The sequence below is a fragment of the Astatotilapia calliptera genome, chromosome 17, assembly GCF_964374335.1.
Source record: "Astatotilapia calliptera chromosome 17, fAstCal68.1, whole genome shotgun sequence".
Classification (NCBI taxonomy): domain Eukaryota; kingdom Metazoa; phylum Chordata; class Actinopteri; order Cichliformes; family Cichlidae; genus Astatotilapia; species Astatotilapia calliptera.
This window is the reverse complement of record NC_137438.1, coordinates 25504616-25523093: the sequence shown is the minus strand read 5'-3', so window position 1 is coordinate 25523093 and position 18478 is coordinate 25504616. Positions and strand designations below refer to the sequence as shown.

The 18478-nt window shown below is 41.0% G+C and overlaps 3 protein-coding genes across 7 annotated transcripts; 2 read left to right on the top strand and 1 right to left on the bottom strand.

Moving 5' to 3' along the window:
- Positions 1-129: 129 nt before the first annotated feature.
- Positions 130-5335, top strand: LOC113008609 (forkhead box protein M1-like). Of its 3 annotated transcripts, none has more exons than XM_026146106.2 (9): positions 130-269; positions 619-1067; positions 1188-1336; positions 1572-1763; positions 1855-1983; positions 2238-2297; positions 2736-2784; positions 2908-3080; positions 3297-5335. In XM_026146106.2, exons 2-9 carry the CDS (start codon positions 659-661, stop codon positions 4116-4118), a joined length of 1983 nt encoding a protein of 660 aa, XP_026001891.2. In that variant the 5' UTR covers positions 130-269; positions 619-658; the 3' UTR covers positions 4119-5335. The 3 variants fall into 3 exon arrangements, with proteins under 3 accessions (XP_026001891.2, XP_026001895.2, XP_026001892.2); XM_026146107.2 differs by lacking the exon at positions 130-269 and adding an exon at positions 287-449; XM_026146110.2 differs by lacking the exon at positions 2238-2297.
- Positions 5336-7276: 1941 nt separating this feature from the next.
- On the top strand, positions 7277-11753 carry LOC145419225 (forkhead box protein M1-like). Of its 3 annotated transcripts, none has more exons than XM_026146117.2 (9): positions 7277-7402; positions 7651-8093; positions 8217-8347; positions 8582-8773; positions 8860-8988; positions 9243-9302; positions 9715-9763; positions 9887-10059; positions 10270-11753. In XM_026146117.2, exons 2-9 carry the CDS (start codon positions 7691-7693, stop codon positions 11083-11085), a joined length of 1953 nt encoding a protein of 650 aa, XP_026001902.2. In that variant the 5' UTR covers positions 7277-7402; positions 7651-7690; the 3' UTR covers positions 11086-11753. The 3 variants fall into 3 exon arrangements, with proteins under 3 accessions (XP_026001902.2, XP_026001896.2, XP_026001903.2); XM_026146111.2 differs by having other exon boundaries at positions 7651-8123; XM_026146118.2 differs by lacking the exon at positions 9243-9302 and having other exon boundaries at positions 7651-8123.
- On the bottom strand, positions 11663-18208 carry LOC113008612 (cystine/glutamate transporter). Its single transcript, XM_026146129.2, has 12 exons — positions 17911-18208; positions 14482-14608; positions 14290-14405; positions 14071-14196; positions 13900-13999; positions 13674-13718; positions 13451-13574; positions 13244-13347; positions 13065-13161; positions 12590-12739; positions 12324-12501; positions 11663-12096 (listed from the first exon to the last, which is right to left on the bottom strand). The coding sequence occupies exons 1-12, from the start codon at positions 18137-18139 to the stop codon at positions 12032-12034; spliced, it is 1461 nt and encodes a 486-aa protein (XP_026001914.2). The 5' UTR covers positions 18140-18208; the 3' UTR covers positions 11663-12031.
- Between the last annotated feature and the right edge of the window lie 270 nt (positions 18209-18478).

The following is an 18478-nucleotide window of genomic DNA, read 5'->3' as shown; positions in this document are numbered from 1 at the left end:
ACCGTAGCCATTGTATTTTCTGATTGGTTCTAGTGACGTCGCTATCCTATCTGCTATTGGTTCAAAAATTTCACGTGATCAAAGTGACGGGAGGCCGCACCCACAGCGCCAAAATTCAAAATCGCGTGTGAATCGTATTGACGTCATGTAAATAACATTAAATAAAAGACTGTTTTAGATGTTTTCGGTTATTTTAAACACGAATATGAACCATTACTGGTTGGACTCAAGCTAAACGGAATCTTCTGAAACTTCGCAGTAATATGAAGGTCAGGTTTTTTGCCGTTTGTTGGAGCAGTGTAGTGAACTAGGCACCTTGCTAACGTAGCTTAGCAGACTACCTCAGCGTACGCTAGCGTTAGCTTTTATCGTCAGGTGCAAGAAAACCTAACGCTGGAAAAATTGAATTTGTTTAGGTATAACGACACAAATCAGTTGCTGACTTTAATGTAAGTTATATGCTAATGTTTCAATAATTGTCAAAATGGTTAGGGGGCCAAACGTTTCTCGAGTCCCGTAGCTATTATATAATGTTACTGTTTACTCTTGTTGTAACTGTTAATCTTCGTTGTTCATTCTCATTTGTAGTTGTGTGTGTGTGTGTGTGTGTGTGTGCAGAATACCCCTGAACAACTTGGCACATTTCAATGATCTGACCATGAGACGGAGCCCGAGGAGACCCCTGATTCTCAAAAGAAGAAAACTGCCTTTTCATCAAAATGCGACGGATTCACAGCCTGGAGAATCAGGCTCCAAAGATCCGTCAATACCAGCTGCCGCTCAGAGCTTTTCTGATGGTATCCGCATCATGGACCATCCATCCAAGTCTGATACTCAGGTGGTTGTCATTCCGGAAAAAGCAAATCTTCAAAGTGTTATTGGGGCCCTCACAGCTAAAGGCAAGGAATGTGGTGCCCAGGGCCCAAACAAGTTCATTCTTCTGAATGGAGGTGGGAGTGGCAACAAGTGGGACTATGGACTTGATTCTCAGTCTGCTGCTGAAGCGGCTGCTACAAGGAGTACAGAAGGACATACAGTTAAAGCTGAAACTACAAGCAATTTCCCAGGTGACAAATTTCTAACTGAAATTAAATAATAATTTAAAGTGGTTTTTTTTTATGTTTAGGATAATGCTTAATGTATAAGTGTGGAATTCAGTGCTTTTTTCCCTCTCTGTCTGATACTAGTGAATAAGGATGTAAACTGTGGTCCATTGGATGACAGCCTTACCAACATTCAGTGGTTGGGTAAGATGAGCACATGTGCCTTGGAGCCAAATTCTACAAAGCAGCTCAGCAGCAAGGAGAACCAAAAACTTTTACCACAGACCTTTCAGGTTCAGAGCTTTTTCTTGTCACTTACCTGCCTTGTTTTATTTTTTTGAGGGGGGGTGCATACTTTTCTGAAGGCAACATTGACCCCAGACATACTGCTACATGTTCCCTAAACACCCTTTCTTGACAAGTTGGTCACAGCTGGGATTTGCAATAACAGCAATAGTAGTCTGATTGCAGAAAATAGTTACACTGTCAGATTTATTGACTGTTGTTTGTTTGTTTTTTGTCATATAGGCACACAATACACATACCAGTGCAGAAGCTCCTCAGCAACCCATTTCAGAGAGGCCACCGTACTCCTACATGGCCATGATCCAGTTTGCTATCAATAGCAGAAAGAACAGGAGGATGACCCTCAAAGAGATTTACATGTGGATTGAGGACAACTTCCCTTACTATAGAGATGTGGCCAAACCAGGCTGGAAGGTACTTCAGAGCTGCTGAAAGTGTGATATGTTCACAGCTCTGCAGCAAGCAGCAGTTTTCAAATACTTTTTCTTTTCATTTATAATTGCAGAATTCCATCCGCCATAACCTTTCTCTGCATGACATGTTCATTCGTGAAACGTCTCCAGATGGTAAAATGTCTTTCTGGACTATCCGACCTGAAGCCAATCGATGCCTCACACTTGATCATGTGTACAAGGTGAGTGCAGCTGACTCGTTGCTTTTACATCGGTGATATCTGGGAACATTTGTGGTACTTGGCCTGAATGTTTTGTTGCAAGAATGCTTGTTAAATGCTTATTGTTTTACCTTGTGTTTATATAATGATTATTCTTGGATCCTTGTTTTTCAATTGTTTTTTTCATGGCTGACACCTTGAGAGTGTTTTGAGATTCCTCATATTGTTTTTCATCTTATTTTCCCCCTAATCTCACTTCACATCTCTCTCTGTAGCCGGGCTGTGATCCAGTGACTGCCACTGTTCCTGTGCCAATGCTTTTACTGGCTAATCAAGTAAGACTGATTTAGCCCCTTTCTTTTTTTTTCTTTTTTTTTTGTAGTTCTTCAGAAGCCATCTTTAAATCGCACTCAGGCAGCAGTAAGCCGAGAAGGGCCAGAAAAATCAGAATGTTTATGAATCTATTTGTCACCAGACTTTCAGACCCACAGAGTGTAGCTACACCTGTTTTTGTTGCAGGAGGAGACGAGAGCAGCAGGGAAGCAGAGAGGCTGAAGTCAGTCTGAAAGGCTAATGTGCTTTAAGAGCACTTGTTTCTCCTAATGTCTGGTATCCATACAATCATAAAGCTTTTATTCCTCTCATATCAGTAAAGATGTAGGGTCGGCTATGAAGGGCCAAATTTTGGACAGAACGCCAAGTTATTGTTGTTAGGTGGCAGCACAGTAAGGCTCCTAACTGATATAATTTCTGTCTCATCTTACTTTTCACAGCACCAAAAGAGGACACTTCCAGATGCAAGAAAAACACCAACTAGCTCTGGTGAGTTAAAAGAAATGTATGAGTTGTTTTATAAATTTGAGACTTGAGAAAGATCAGAGGTTGGCAAACTGCTGTTTAGTTTGGAAATGTGTAGTGCAATGTTGTTGTGTTTTCTGTGTTCAGAGAGAAAGATGAAACCTCTTCTGCCTCGAACCGATTCATACTTGGTGCCCATACAGCTCCCCGTCACTCCTTCTGTCTACCTGCCATCCACTTCTACCCCTTTTCCTCCGCCCTGCTCCCAGCAGAAGGGGAACAATTCACGAGGAACAAAGAGAGTCCGCATAGCACCGAAGGTAATGAATTTCTCATATATTTCAGCTTTTTAAAATGTGTTGTTGTTGTTGTTGTTGTTTTACTTCATAAGCTATGCAAGTTGCAAACTGCTTTTCAAAACAAGTATTTCTTGGAACTCCCTAGAGTTTACATTGACAACATTATGTGCATAGAGATGAGTATGAACTTCACCCATACCACTAAGATTTTAATGGGAATGGTTGCATGTCTGACAGGTGACACAAAGTGATTCCCCAGCTGTGATGATATCTCCTCAGAAGAATACGGACTTTAAGGTAGAAGTGAAGGAGGAGCTGGTATGTGTTCCAATTAAATGCGAGACCCCCAAAGCTCCTCCAAAGAGACAAGCCAGCAGCTCACGGCGCAAACAGCGCTTGGTTCTCTCTGTGAATGAAGAGCCTGTTCTCCTCTGCCACGAAAGTAATTTCTTTGACTCTGGCGTAGCCTCCGATGCTTCGACATTCCAGGACAATCCACATATTGAGCTGGATGAAGACAAGCATGGGCAGGAAAGCCCAGATAGGGAGTTCTCATTCAAAACCCCGATAAAAAGTAGAAGCCATTTGACCTCATCCACCCCCAGCAAGCCACCTTCTTATGTTGCACTTGAGTCTTGGAAAGTGACCCCGGTGGGCAAAGGAAGCCAAAATATTCTGGACTTCAGCCCTATTCGTACACCAGGTGGTCCCACAGATACTCCACAACACGACTACACCACCTTCAGCTTCAGCAGCACTCCCTTTAAAGACTTGCCTCTGTTTAACTCCCCAAGAGAGCTGCTCACATCTGCTCCCTCCAGAGTGACCGGACCAGCAGAGTCGCCCACCGAATGCCTCAAAAGTAGCTGCTCCAGAGAGCTTCTGCAGGGAGGCAGTTCCACAACAGCCAATCGCTCAATCACAGAGGGCCTCGTCTTGGATACCATGAACGACAGCCTGAGCAAGATATTGGTGGATATTAGCTTCTCTGGTCTGGATGATGACGACCTTGGTATGGCGAACATCAGCTGGTCTGAGTTCATCCCTCAGTTGAAATAGCCAGAAAGCCGAAACACATTCTATGGCTAAGCAGTGTCACCTGTTTCTTTTTCCCTTTTTTTTTTTCTTTGTGTAAACACTACATGATTAGGCCCACACCAAAGCAGCAAGACAGAAACAAATTTAGATCTGACACTATTTAAACCATCCGAACTGTCCATATTGAAGAGGATTTCTCTCAATAGAAGGCGAGGCTGTTGATGTAGGAAGAAATTTTGTAGTGCTCTAGAGTGCTCTGATTTACTTTGGTTGTCAAATATTCAGAAGCATACCTATGATTATACCAAAACAACTTCAAATAAAGCCCACTTGATGCTGCAATTTTAAACTTCTTATTGGAGACTTATTCAGACCTCCTATTTGCAGTAGTTTAGGAGCTTTTAGCTTCAAGTTTCTTTTACATCTGCTTTGCTGCTGGAGGGTTCTGGCTACCACATGAGGAGGGAAATGTAACATTGATAAATAGATTACAGGGATGCTTCAGTCTCAATTACTGTTTGATGGTTTTACCTTTGAGTTTTTCATTCATTGGATCAGTCAATGATTGCCTCGGTGTCACTTCTTTTTCTTTGAATTTCTTCACATATTTGGGCCTCTTTGTGTTTTATGGTTTTCCTTATTTGTGTTATTTGTCTGTCTTCTTGAAGAACATGCATAAGAAGAGAAATATGTAAGTGTATATGTATGTTGATTTGCACATTTTAATATATAATTTAGCTTCTACACAAATTTTAAAGTATGTGATATTTTCTGATCAGCCAGCAGGATGCTTCACTGCAGTTTGAGTCAGCGTCTTAGAGCTGACTTAGAATAATAGATTGTGATGGAGGATTGCTAGTAATAGGCCTTGACAAATAGCACTAACAGGGATAGGACTGTTTCTGTATTTAACTGTAGAACTGTCTTTATCACATGACTTCATAAATTCTCACAGTAATTGTCCTTGTGTATGCTAATATCACTCATTTCCAGGGCACCTTTAACCTACAAAAAATGCATGCAGTGACTTCATTCACACAGTCTTGGAGTTTAATATTCACTGTAGTTTTTGCAGCCCCAACTCTGGAGGATAAATACCTGTTTTTAAAGATGCCACAAAGTGTTGCATACCTATGACTTCATTAGTCCTTTGTTGATGTGAAACTTGATGGTTTAGTGAGGTTTTGCCGTGCATTGAGGTATTTCTGTTTATATTTCATTAAAGGTGTAAACTATCATAGATTGTCTGTTCAAAAATGTTTAATTCCTTGTTAGTGACGGTACTGAATCATGCAATTTGGGTAAAATTGATTTTATTCTAAACTCACCGCATGAAAATGGTAGTTTGTAATATTTTTTTCAACAAAAGACATTTATCCATTTTTGCCCAAATAAGCAATTTCATGTGATGTTCTTAGTTTCCAATAGGACCGTATGATGGCTTACCGCATTCCAATGGACCAAAAGAATGACACGATGTTGACACAGGTTTGATCTTGAGGTTCTCAGATAATAGTTTGTTTGTGCATGATTCTGCAGCACAAATATGTATTTGCAAGACAAACTGCAATCAAACAGCAAATGCTAAAAGCACCTTTATTCTTGTATTTTTAATTAAAAAAAAGATACCATACCCAAAATATTAACTCTTGAAAAAAAAAAACCCTCACAGGACATTTTGCAGAGTTCGCAGCTGCAACGCAAACAGCAACAAACACTTTGTAGTTCTGTCCTGGAGTTTATACAGGTGCAGTCAGTGCTACTGCTACAAGTAAGCCTAACACCTTCCAGATCAATTTTTTCTGGCAAGAAGGGCTGGCAACTGAGTGAAGGAAAAACCAGCTTGTCCAGTTGCAACAGGCAAAGATTTTGTTGTCTGTCTTTTTCCTTCACCAAAACTACGATGCCAATATCCCACATCCCAAAGCAACGGAGGAATGGGCTTATTTTGACAACAACACACAGGGAACCAGCAGTCAGTGATGGGGAATAGAGGAAGCCTGAAGCAAGAAGCAATCCTGGTCTGCACAATTGAATAGTGTGGATGACCTAGACAGGATGTTGGCACCTTGAGTTGCTGAAGGAAAACTAGCTGCTGGGTGCTGGCTTTTTTCTATAGTCTCCTGGATGTCTTGAAATACAATGTCTTTGTCCCTTAGAAACCACTTCACAGGAGTTGGTGGAGTCTAAAACCTAATGATCCTGGAAAAGCTGGGACGCATGCTGGTGACCTCAGCCACTGGGGGGGGAATCAGAATAAAAGTTTGGTTTTTATGGCAAGGACTGATGCCAGTTTGAAAAATCAAATGGAAATTGTTTTAACATATATTCATTTTATAGCATTTTCTAAATGTAAACAGGAGGTGGCCACTTTTGGCCATGAACATGCTGAGTGGGAGTTTTTCTGCTTTTCTGTGCAAAAAAAAAAAGTATGATGACTATATAATCATTGATACTGTTAATTACTGATATACATCTAACTGCAATCATGGGGGAAAAAGAAATCAGATTGTATGTATTATTTGGGGAAAATAGTCATTTTATTATTTTATCTTTTTGTAGATCATTACAATTATGTGATCTAACTGGTATTGAAAGGGTTGAAATTCGGAATTTGAATGAAATTTTGGTTTTCATGACCAGAACTGATGCTAATTTAAAAAATCAAGTCGGTCAAAGTGGAAAAAATAAATATATATATATATATATACATATATATATATATATATATTAATTTGATAGTATTTTATAAACCTAAACAAAAGGTGGCCATTTTGCCACGAATAAGCTGAGTGGGAGTTTTATCTGGTTTGCTTTCCATGCACAAAAATAACAATTCATAATAATCGATGTTGCTGTTAATCGATTTCATGTCCCAGACTCTACCATTAATAATACAAGAAAATCCAGTAGCATGCGAATAAATGAAATGGTGAGTTTTGAGGTTGTCTTCCAACAAGTACATTGTACAAACAAACTGTTTTCTTAAAGGTTAAAATGTAAAAGAAAAAAAGGAATGACTATTTTATATTTATGAAAAGAACTGATGTTAGTTAAAAACTTTATGCAGTAAAAATAGCAACAACCCCCCATAAAAATAATAAAAATTACATACCTAATTTATTGGTGGACACTTTTTGCAACGAACAAGCTGAAAGGATTGTGATTTTGAACAAACCCAGAAGGTTAAAAACATTAGCTAACGTCTGTTGTTCGAGAAGCTTGAAATCGTCCGGAAACATCACTAACTGAAGAAAATCAGCCGCTTAAGTGAGGAGTTCAAGATATAAAAGAAAAGAAAAAAGGTGCGGACTTGGTTTTACTTAGATGACATTTAACCCGTTTAGTGTACGATTTATTATGATCAGTATTTGAGCTAAATCGGTGAGTTTTCCGAGTTGATCTAGACTGAATTGCTGTGAACGGACTTGATGGCTAACGCCAGTAACTGACTTGATAATTTCCATCTCCCAGCTAAACGTTACCGTTACTGTTAACTCTTGTTGTAACAGTTAATCTCCGTTGTTCAGGCTCGTTTGTGTTTTTTGTGCAGAATACCTCTGAACAACTTGGCACATTTCAATGATCTGACCATGAGACGGAGCCCGACGAGACCCCGGATTCTCAAAAGAAGAAAACTGCCTTTTCATCAAAATGCGACGGATTCACAGCCTGGAGAATCAGGCTCCAAAGATCCGTCAATACCAGCTGCTGTTCAGAGCTTTCCTGGTGGTATCCGCATCATGGACCATCCATCCAAGTCTGATACTCGGTTGGTATACTTTCCCGAAACAGCAGATCTTCAAAGTGTTATTGGGGACCTCACAGCTAAAGGCAATGAGTGTGGTGCCCAGGGCCCAAACAAGTTCATTCTTCTGAGTGGGAGTGGCAACAAGTGGGACTATGGAGCTGATCCTCAGTCTGCTGCTGAAGCGGCTGCTACAAGGAGTACAGAAGGACATAAAGTCAAAGCTGAAACTACACGCAGTTTCCCAGGTGACAAACTTCTAACTGAAATTAAACTATGTACGGAAAAAAATTTCTTTTATTAATGTTTAGGATAATACTTAAAGTATAAGTGTGGAATTTAGTGCTTGTTTTTCCTCTGTCTGATACTAGGGAATAAGGATGTCAATTACAGTCCTTTAGATGACAGCCTTGGTAGGATGAGCACATGTGCCTTGGAGCCAAATTCTACAAAGCAGCTCAGCAGCAAGGAGAACCAGAACCCTTTACTACAGACTTTTCAGGTTCAGAGCTTTTTCTTGTTAACTGCTTTTTTTCCCTTGCCCTTTATGTGCCGACACAAACTTGTCTGAAGGCAACATTAACCCCAGACATGTTGCTACATGTTCCCTAAACACCCTTTCGTAACCAATTGGTCATGACTGTGATTTATAATGACAGCAATAGTAGTCTGATTACAGAAAATAGTTACACTGTCAGATTTATTGACTGTTGTTTGTTTGTTTTTTGTCATATAGGCACACAATACACATACCAGTGCAGAAGCTCCTCAGCAACCCATTTCAGAGAGGCCACCGTACTCCTACATGGCCATGATCCAGTTTGCTATCAATAGCAGAAAGAACAGGAGGATGACCCTAAACGAGATTTACATGTGGATTGAGGACAACTTCCCTTACTATAGAGATGTGGCCAAACCAGGCTGGAAGGTACTTCAGAGCTGCTGAAAGTGTGATATGTTCACAGCTCTGCAGCAAGCAGCAGTTTTCAAATACTTTTTCATTTATAATTGCAGAATTCCATCCGCCATAACCTCTCTGTGCATGACCTGTTCATTCGTGAAACGTCTCCAGATGGTAAAATGTCTTTCTGGACTATCCGACCTGAAGCCAATCGATGCCTCACACTTGATCATGTGTACAAGGTGAGTGCAGCTGACTCGTTGCTTTTACATCGGTGATATCTGGGAACATTTGTGGTACTTGGCCTGAATGTTTTGTTGCAAGAATGCTTGTTAAATGCTTATTGTTTTACCTTGTGTTTATATAATGATTTTGCTTGGATCCTTGTTTTTCAATTGTTTTTTTCATGGCTGACACCTTGAGAGTGTTTTGAGATTCCTCATATTGTTTTTCATCTTATTTTCCCCCTAATCTCACTTCACATCTCTCTCTGTAGCCGGGCTGTGATCCAGTGACTGCCACTGTTCCTGTGCCAATGCTTTTACTGGCTAATCAAGTAAGACTGATTTAGCCCCTTTCTTTTTCTTTTCTTTTAGTTCTTCAGGAGCCATCTTCAAGTCACAACCTCAGAAAAATCTGAACGTTCATGAATCTATTTGTCACCAGACTTTCAGACCCACAGAGTGTAGCTACACCTGTTTTTGTTGCAGGAGGAGACGAGAGCAGCAGGGAAGCAGAGAGGCTGAAGTCAGCCTGAAAGGCTAATGTGCTTTAAGAGCACTTGTTTCTCCTAATGTCTGGTATCCATACAATCATAAAACTTCCTTTTAGTCCTTTCCTGAGGGTAAAGATGTAGGGTCGGCTATGAAGGGCCAAATTTTGGACAGAACGCCAAGTTATTGTTGTTAGGTGGCAGCACAGTAAGGCTCCTAACTGATATAATTTCTGTCTCATCTTACTTTTCACAGCACCAAAAGAGGACACTTCCAGATGCAAGAAAAACACCAACTAGCTCTGGTGAGTTAAAAGAAATGTATGAGTTGTTTTATAAATTTGAGACTTGAGAAAAGTCAGAGGTTGGCAAACTGCTGTTTAGTTTGGAAATGTGTAGTGCAATGTTGTTGTGTTTTCTGTGTTCAGAGAGAAAGATGAAACCTCTTCTGCCTCGAACCGATTCATACTTGGTGCCCATACAGCTCCCCGTCACTCCTTCTGTCTACCTGCCATCCACTTCTACCCCTTTTCCTCCGCCCTGCTCCCAGCAGAAGGGGAACAATTCACGAGGAACAAAGAGAGTCCGCATAGCACCGAAGGTAATGAATTTCTCATATATTTCAGCTTTTTAAAATGTGTTGTTGTTGTTGTTTTACTTCATAAGCTATGCAAGTTGCAAACTGCTTTTCAAAACAAGTATTTCTTGGAACTCCCTAGAGTTTACATTGACAACATTATGTGCATAGAGATGAGTATGAACTTCACCCATACCACTAAGATTTTAATGGGAATGGTTGCATGTCTGACAGGTGACACAAAGTGATTCCCCAGCTGTGATGATATCTCCTCAGAAGAATACGGACTTTAAGGTAGAAGTGAAGGAGGAGCTGGTATGTGTTCCAATTAAATGCGAGACCCCCAAAGCTCCTCCAAAGAGACAAGCCAGCAGCTCACGGCGCAAACAGCGTTTGGTTCTCTCTGTGAATGAAGAGCCTGTTCTCCTCTGCCACGAAAGTAATTTCTTTGACTCTGGCGTAGCCTCCGATGCTTCGACATTCCAGGACAATCCACATATTGAGCTGGATGAAGACAAGCATGGGCAGGAAAGCCCAGATAGGGAGTTCTCATTCAAAACCCCGATAAAAAGTAGCAGCCATTTGACCTCATCCACCCCCAGCAAGCCACCTTCTTATGTTGCGTCTTTTAAAGTGACCCCGGTAGACAAAGGAAGCCAAGATATTCTACACTTGAGCCCTATTCGTACACCAGGTGGTCCCACAGATACTCCACAACACGACTACACCACCTTCAGCTTCGGCAGCACTCCCTTTAAAGACTTGCCTCTGTTTAACTCCCCAAGAGAGCTGCTCACATCTGCTCCCTCCAGAGTGACCGGACCAGCAGAGTCGCCCACCGAATGCCTCAAAAGTAGCTGCTCCAGAGAGCTTCTGCAGGGAGGCAGTTCCACAACAGCCAATCGCTCAATCACAGAGGGCCTCGTCTTGGATACCATGAACGACAGCCTGAGCGATTTATTGTTGGATGTTAGCTTCTCTGGTCTGGATGATGACGACCTTGGTATGGCGAACATCAGCTGGTCTGAGTTCATCCCTCAGTTGAAATAGCCAGAAAGCCGAAACACATTCTATGGCTAAGCAGTGTCACCTGTTTCTTTTTCCTTTTTTTTTCTTTGTGTAAACACTACATGATTAGGCCCACACCAAATTGATTTGCACATTTTAATATATAATTTAGCTTCTACACAAATTTTAAAGGATATATTTTCAAGATGCTTCACTGCAGTTTGAGTCAGCGTCTTAGAGCTGACTTAGAATAATAGATTGTGATGGAGGATTGCTAGTAATAGGCCTTGACAAATAGCACTAACAGGAACAGGACTGTTTCTTTATTTAACTGTAGGACTTTCTTTATCACATGACTTCATAAATTCTCACAGTAATTGTCCTTGTGTATGCAAGAGTGAAATGTTGTGGTTTCTAGCAGTTTTCAGACCTTGTACCTGACTAAACTCTGTGTTTCTAAGACAACAATCAATGTGTTGGTGCCTCATATAACATGAAGATTTTTTACTTATGTTTTTGGGTATAAGCAAACTTTGATCTTTTGTCTTGCTCAGATCAAATTTAATGTAGAGACAAGGCGTAATTTCTACACCCTGAAATATTCTTCAATACAGCAATGAACCCTTTTGCACATAGCGTATTTTATTTGAAAAACTGTGTAGCAAGACTGCTTATTTCTGTTTATATTTCAATAAAGGTTTAAACTATCATAGGTTGTCTGTTCAAAAATGTCATTTTAACTAACGTTTCAAAATGAACATTTTGAGTGCATCTTTGAAACTTTAAGTACTTTTTTTGTAAGGTCTCTGGTATAAACACTACATACTTGCATAATTGATGCAGTTAGTTTCTCTAAACACGTGGCTCTTTATATAAAAGTAGTACAAAATGAAACATTTGTTTAAACTGTTAAAAATGTCTTCTTAATGTTTTGTCCAGGTAGTATCCGTGTAGTCTGCAAGTAGAATGCAGGATGCCTCTTGGGTCTTCAGTAAGTCTGGACTTCCTGTTGAGCCACTTCTAGAAGGATCTGTAGCTGTTTGCTGCAGTAGTCTGGGAGAATTGAGGAAAGTCAGAATTAGTTTGTTCACTACAAGCAACTGAGTTTCTCGATTTCACTCATCCTCTTCCTTCTTAACAAAAACAAGCAGGCATATATGATCATTTGACACTACCAAAGATGCCTATGTTTAATATTAAAAATAGAGCCACTAAATTCAGTCCCATGACGAAAACTATCATGTTAATACATTCTGAAGAAGAATATTGGTACAACTTACCAAATATGCGCCTGCATCTACGGGGCAAACGAAAGCGGTAGACAGTAACATAGTAAACTGGGACACCAGTCAGTGTTAGAGCACAACCTTGTCCTGTGTTCCAGGGGTCAGAGTAAAGAGACAGACCCACAATGAAGAAGGAGACCATTGTGAAGGTGATTCCAATGACCAAGGGCACCTTCACATTACAACAAATAAAACAAGTTGGTCAGCGTAGTGTGCAGCAGTAAGATAAAGGGAGGTTTTTTTGAGTTCAGTATGCTAACCTTAAAAGGTCTTGGATGGAGAGGAAAACGATATCGATGTATGAGCATCCCCAAGGTTACCAAGGCGATGAAGAACCAGCGTGAAAAGGATGCAAAGTTGAGGAGCTGGTAAATCTCTCCAGTGATTAACATGAAAATTACCAAGGGGTACTAAAGGGACACAGGGACACAAGCAAGATAGTTATGAAGCCACTATTTTAAGAGTATCACATTATATCTCTTTGTCAGACCCTGTGCAACCCCTCATTCCTTTAGATCTGGATTAAGGCTTTGTGTTTCCCATTTTCAACCAGCCTCTTTATCCTGTGCCTGGATCCTATTGTTATTATTCATATGACATGGATAAACTTAATACAAATAAAATGTTATAATTGTTTTACTGCGTATTCTCAATTTTAATAATGCAACATAATAAATAGAATAAGTCATCTATTTATTTGTTTAGATTGCTTCAGCTGTTTTAAAAGTAGTTTACCAGGAACAACACAGCAGGTAAAGGTGTTTGTCTGCGGATGTGAATCATGGAAAAGATGGCTGGCCAGTGGCCTTCCCTGGCTCCCACAAACAGCATCCTGCAACACAGAGCTCTCATTAGAATTCAGGCACACACACAAAAAAAATGACAATACTAAACCTTTATGGTCCTCAGATTACCTAGGTGCCCCAAAGAAGCCACCGTGAAGTGCTCCAAGGCAAGATATGGCAACAAGAACGGGGATCACAGGAGCCAACCCCTGAAAAGCACGGTTGGCAAATGTCTGCAGAGGCACAAACAGCAGATCAGACCAACAGTGACATACCACATTTACTCTAGTTTTTCCTTTTTTTTTAATGATACATAAAGCAAGAAATAGAACTGACCACAGCCACAGCATCTGACAGAAGCACCTCAGCGGGAGTCATCATGGTGTAGTAGGCCACATTAACAAGCACATAAAAGACTGTCACTGCCACAATGGACAAGATTATTGCCAGTGGCATGTTTCTGATAAAGCGGGATACACACAGAGAGATATAACAGCAGGAGGCAACTTGGTTTTCAAAAAAAACGACAGACTATAGCAGATGTTTCATGCTAAAATACCTATTAGGGTTTGTGACTTCTTCTGTGATAAAGTTCAAATTAAACCTAGAGGAAAAGAGAAAGCCAAGACTCAGACATAAAGCTTTGATTGTTAGTTACAGTACATACATTGTCATGTAATTTATGGTTCTTTTCACTATTACTGGGGGAAAGAGTTTTGAATACCGTGTGATACACAGTAAAATACATTGAATTTGCACTGATCCTCAAACCACTGTACACTTACCATCCACCATAGGCATAGAGGCCGCTATAGAAGGCCAGTGGCAACTTATCCAGTGTTAACAAATCAACCTCGAAACCATTCTGGAAATTTTCTGTCTTCCCTGCAAAGACAGAGAGAATAAATGAGCTGAATACCAACTCTGTCTTAGGTTTAACAATTAGGTGCTCTCACCTTTGGCCAGTGCAATGAACCCTGGGACGATGATGAGGGCCAGGGCAAATATCTTAATGAAAGTCAAGGCGACTTGAGTGCGAAAGGCCATGTTCACACTCCAGCAATTGACGGCTACGACAAACGCTGAAGCGACACAAAGACAAAGAACTGGTTAAAGATATGTGTTGTTCTACACATAAAGTGCTCCAGACACAGATGAGTTATAAAAGCACTCACTCACTCCAAGGATACTGACAAGTCTGATGAGCACTATGGGAGCAGCACAGGGTGTGAAGAATGGCTCCACCACATAATGACCAAAGGCAAGGGAGACATAAGACGCAACAGATGGCCTAGAGGTGGACAATATCTTTGTGAGTATTATGTTTGAGGCAGTTAATTTTTTTTTAGAACCAGTAAAAACCATACCTGATGAATAAAAACTCATTCCAGAGTCGTAGGAAGGCAGGCAGAGGCCCCAAAGTCTCCAGCAGGTATGTGTAGTGACCCCCTGATTTTGTAAAAGTGGTGCCCAGTTCTGCATAACAGAGGGCTCCTAATAGGCCAGAGGCAGAGCAGAGTTTTGGAGAAATAAGAGTATGACTTTTACTTTATAATTATTAAATGGCAAAATTTTTAGAATGTCTTTTAAGTAGTTTTAAAAGCTACTTTCAGCTTCCCCTTATTTACAACAGTGAAAAAAAAGGTAAATGGCCTGTACAGGGAGTGCAGAATTATTACGCAAGTTGTATTTTTGAGGAATAATTTTATTATTGAACAACAACCATGTTCTCAATGAACCCAAAAAACCCATTAATATCAAAGCTGAATGTTTTTGGAAGTAGTTTTTAGTTTGTTTTTAGTTTGAGCTATTTTAGGGGGATATCTGTGTGTGCAGGTGACTATTACTGTGCATAATTATTAGGCAACTTAACAAAAAACAGATATATATCCATTTCAATTATTTATTTTTACCAGTGACACCAATATAACATCTCCACATTCACAAATATACATTTCTGACATTCAAAAACAAAACCAAAACAAATCAGCGACCAATATAGCCACCTTTCTTTGCAAGGACACTCAAAAGCCTGCCATCCATGGATTCTGTCAGTGTTTTGATCTGTTCACCATCAACATTGCGTGCAGCAGCAACCACAGCCTCCCAGACACTGTTCAGAGAGGTGTACTGTTTTCCCTCCTTGTAAATCTCACATTTGATGATGGACCACAGGTTCTCAATGGGGTTCAGATCAGGTGAACAAGGTGGCCATGTCATTAGTTTTTCTTCTTTTATACCCTTTCTTGCCAGCCACGCTGTGGAGTACTTGGACGGGTGTGATGGAGCATTGTCCTGCATGAAAATCATGTTTTTCTTGAAGGATGCAGACTTCTTCCTGTACCACTGCTTGAAGAAGGTGTCTTCCAGAAACTGGCAGTAGGACTGGGAGTTGAGCTTGACTCCATCCTCAACCCGAAAAGGCCCCACAAGCTCATCTTTGATGATACCAGCCCAAACCAGTACTCCACCTCCACCTTGCTGGCGTCTGAGTCGGACTGGAGCTCTCTGCCCTTTACCAATCCAGCCACGGGCCCATCCATCTGGCCCATCAAGACTCACTCTCATTTCATCAGTCCATAAAACCTTAGAAAAACCAGTCTTGAGATATTTCTTGGCCCAGTCTTGACGTTTCAGCTTGTGTGTCTTGTTCAGTGGTGGTCGTCTTTCAGCCTTTCTTACCTTGGCCATGTCTCTGAGTATTGCACACCTTGTGCTTTTGGGCACTCCAGTGATGTTGCAGCTCTGAAATATGGCCAAACTGGTGGCAAGTGGCATCTTGGCAGCTGCACGCTTGACTTTTCTCAGTTCATGGGCAGTTATTGTGCGCCTTGGTTTTTCCACACGCTTCTTGCGACCCTGTTGACTATTTTGAATGAAACGCTTGATTGTTCGTTGATCACGCTTCAGAAGCTTTGCAATTTTGAGACTGCTGCATCCCTCTGCAAGATATCTCACTATTTTTGACTTTTCTGAGCCTGTCAAGTCCTTCTTTTGACCCATTTTGCCAAAGGAAAGGACGTTGCCTAATAATTATGCACACCTGATATAGGGTGTTGATGTCATTAGACCACACCCCTTCTCATTACAGAGATGCACATCACCTAATATGCTTAATTGGTGTAGGCTTTCGAGCCTATACAGCTTGGAGTAAGAACACATGCATGAAGAGGATGATGTGGACAAAATACTCATTTACCTAATAATTCTGCACTCCCTGTATTTGTATAGCGCTTTACTAGTCCCTAAGGACCCCAAAGCGCTTTACACATCCAGTCATCCACCCATTCACACACACATTCACACACTGGTGATGGCAAGCTACATTGTAGCCACAGCCACCCTGGGGCGCACTGACAGAGGCGAGGCTGCCGGACACTGGCGCCACCGGGCCCTCTGACCACCACCAGTAGGCAACGGGTGAAGTGTCTTGCCCAAGGACACAACGACCGAGACTGACAGTGCTGCAGGTAGCTCCACATGTTTGATTTGGCAGGTTTTTCATGCACCACATGCCATTCTTGATGCAACCCTAAATGGATTTGTGTCTCTTTCCAGGACTGAACTGGGCTGTCCACTTGTGCAATCATGACACCAACATAAATCTAGCTTTTTACTATTGTGGGATTATAATATTATTTTATGCCATGTTAGACCCTAATTAAAGATTGTGAATTATTATGTAGTTTTAGTTTGCATTATTCTCCTGAATTAGAAGAAGGTGATAACTATTGCATTTGTTAAACTGATTTACATTACATTAGACTGCTGATTTATTGTGAATGAATGATATTGTTTCATGATGCATTATACTGCTGAGTTATAAGAAATACTGTTCGCAGAAAGTCATCGCCTTATCTGTCTGATTAGAAGAGAACAGAACATACTGGAGAGGTTTTCTGCCCCATCTCAGCAGGAGCAGATAAACAGGGAGCCAAGGTCGTAGCTTAGGCGCTGTGTGAGAGAAAGAATGTGAATGTTTAGGCTTTTATGATTAGGTGGTCAATGGTCACTGTATTGTCCCTAACGGGAAATTGATTTGCAGTATGTCCGTACAAACAAACAAACAGACAACCAACACATCACATACACTCACCAAGATAATATAATATAAGCCTGATAAAACAACCTAGATTTTTCATCAAAAAAGTGCAATGTGCAATGGCAACAACACTTATGGTTTAGTGTTATTAACTATGATAATAGCACTAGGTACAAAAGACAGTCTATGTCTCTTTGTCTTCACTGCAGGCACTTTATAACGACGACCTGATGGAAGCAGTTGAAAATCATTAAAGAGAGGATGATCTGAACACAACAGGACAGAGCTTGCCTTCCTCAGCACCTGCCTGTTATAAAAGTCCACAAGCTGGACCTGAGACCTCCCTGAAATCTTGCCAGACACTTTAACCAGGTTGTTAAGTCTGGTCTTTTTATTCAGGGACATATTACCGTACCAAGCAATGATACAGAAGGTTAAAACAGATTCAATAAAACTTTTATAAGAAAGAGTCATCATTTCAGATGAAACATTAAAACCTCTCAACCTCCTTAAAAAGTACAGTCTTTGTTGAACCTTTTTCACTGTAGCAGCAAGATGTGACTCAAAGGACAGAGTCTTATCAAGAACAACCCCCAAATACTTATAACTGTCCACCAGTTCAATGGCTGCCCCATTTACCACTATTTACTCATAAAACACATTGTTTCTCATATTTGACACTTAAGTGCAAAGAACAATAGCAGGAAAAAGGTAGAACAAAAGCAGACATCAGCTGAAATGTCATTCATCTTACCAAAGAGAGAAAGGACACCACATAGCACCCACACCAGCAGAGATAACCCCACGCTGCCACTGTTCATCAGGACTCCTTTCGGTGCAATGAAAATCCCACTGCCCACCACAGTCCCAATGATGAAGGACACGGCAGGCAGCAGTCCGATCTGCCTCCGAAGGAACACCACTTCATCATCTCTCTTAGCCATCTTGTTATTTCCCCTTTTCTTTATCCTGGTCCCCTCCATTTCTCTCTGTGGCTGTAGGTCACAGGGTGAATGTGCTGGACACTGTGGCAGGAAGAAACAGCACAGGCTGTAACAACACCCCCACCCCCCAATCCTGTCTGTTTTTTCACCACTCATTGGCTCATACCCCACCCGCCCAGGCTGAGCTGGGAACAAAGCCAGCAGTCTTCCAAACTTAAGCAACAATTAACACTGTACACTGTGGATGTGCGGATGGATGTGTGTACAGCTTGGAAGAGGCCCTGTGGGTTCAGACGGAGACAGGTCAGGGTGCTGTGGAGGCAGCTGCGTAGACTGCAGGAGGGCTACTTTCAACAAAATCTACACAGACTAAAATCT

What these genes read in the sequence shown, in the direction of transcription:
- LOC113008609 (XM_026146106.2), top strand. Translation starts at nt 659, where the DNA reads ATGAGACGGAGCCCGAGGAGACCCCTGATTCTCAAAAGAAGAAAACTG. An exon ending in AAAAACACCAACTAGCTCTG is followed by an intron (nt 2,785 to 2,907) that starts GTGAGTTAAAAG and finishes TTCTGTGTTCAG; the next exon opens with AGAGAAAGATGAAACCTCTT. An exon ending in GAGTCCGCATAGCACCGAAG is followed by an intron (nt 3,081 to 3,296) that starts GTAATGAATTTC and finishes CATGTCTGACAG; the next exon opens with GTGACACAAAGTGATTCCCC.
- LOC145419225 (XM_026146111.2), top strand. Translation starts at nt 7,691, where the DNA reads ATGAGACGGAGCCCGACGAGACCCCGGATTCTCAAAAGAAGAAAACTG. An exon ending in CTTTACTACAGACTTTTCAG is followed by an intron (nt 8,348 to 8,581) that starts GTTCAGAGCTTT and finishes TTTGTCATATAG; the next exon opens with GCACACAATACACATACCAG. An exon ending in CACTTGATCATGTGTACAAG is followed by an intron (nt 8,989 to 9,242) that starts GTGAGTGCAGCT and finishes CTCTCTCTGTAG; the next exon opens with CCGGGCTGTGATCCAGTGAC.
- LOC113008612 (XM_026146129.2), bottom strand. Translation starts at nt 18,139, where the DNA reads ATGGAGGGGACCAGGATAAAGAAAAGGGGAAATAACAAGATGGCTAAG. An exon ending in AATGAGTTTTTATTCATCAG is followed by an intron (nt 14,406 to 14,481) that starts GTATGGTTTTTA and finishes GTCCACCTCTAG; the next exon opens with GCCATCTGTTGCGTCTTATG. An exon ending in GAAGTCACAAACCCTAATAG is followed by an intron (nt 13,575 to 13,673) that starts GTATTTTAGCAT and finishes CCGCTTTATCAG; the next exon opens with AAACATGCCACTGGCAATAA.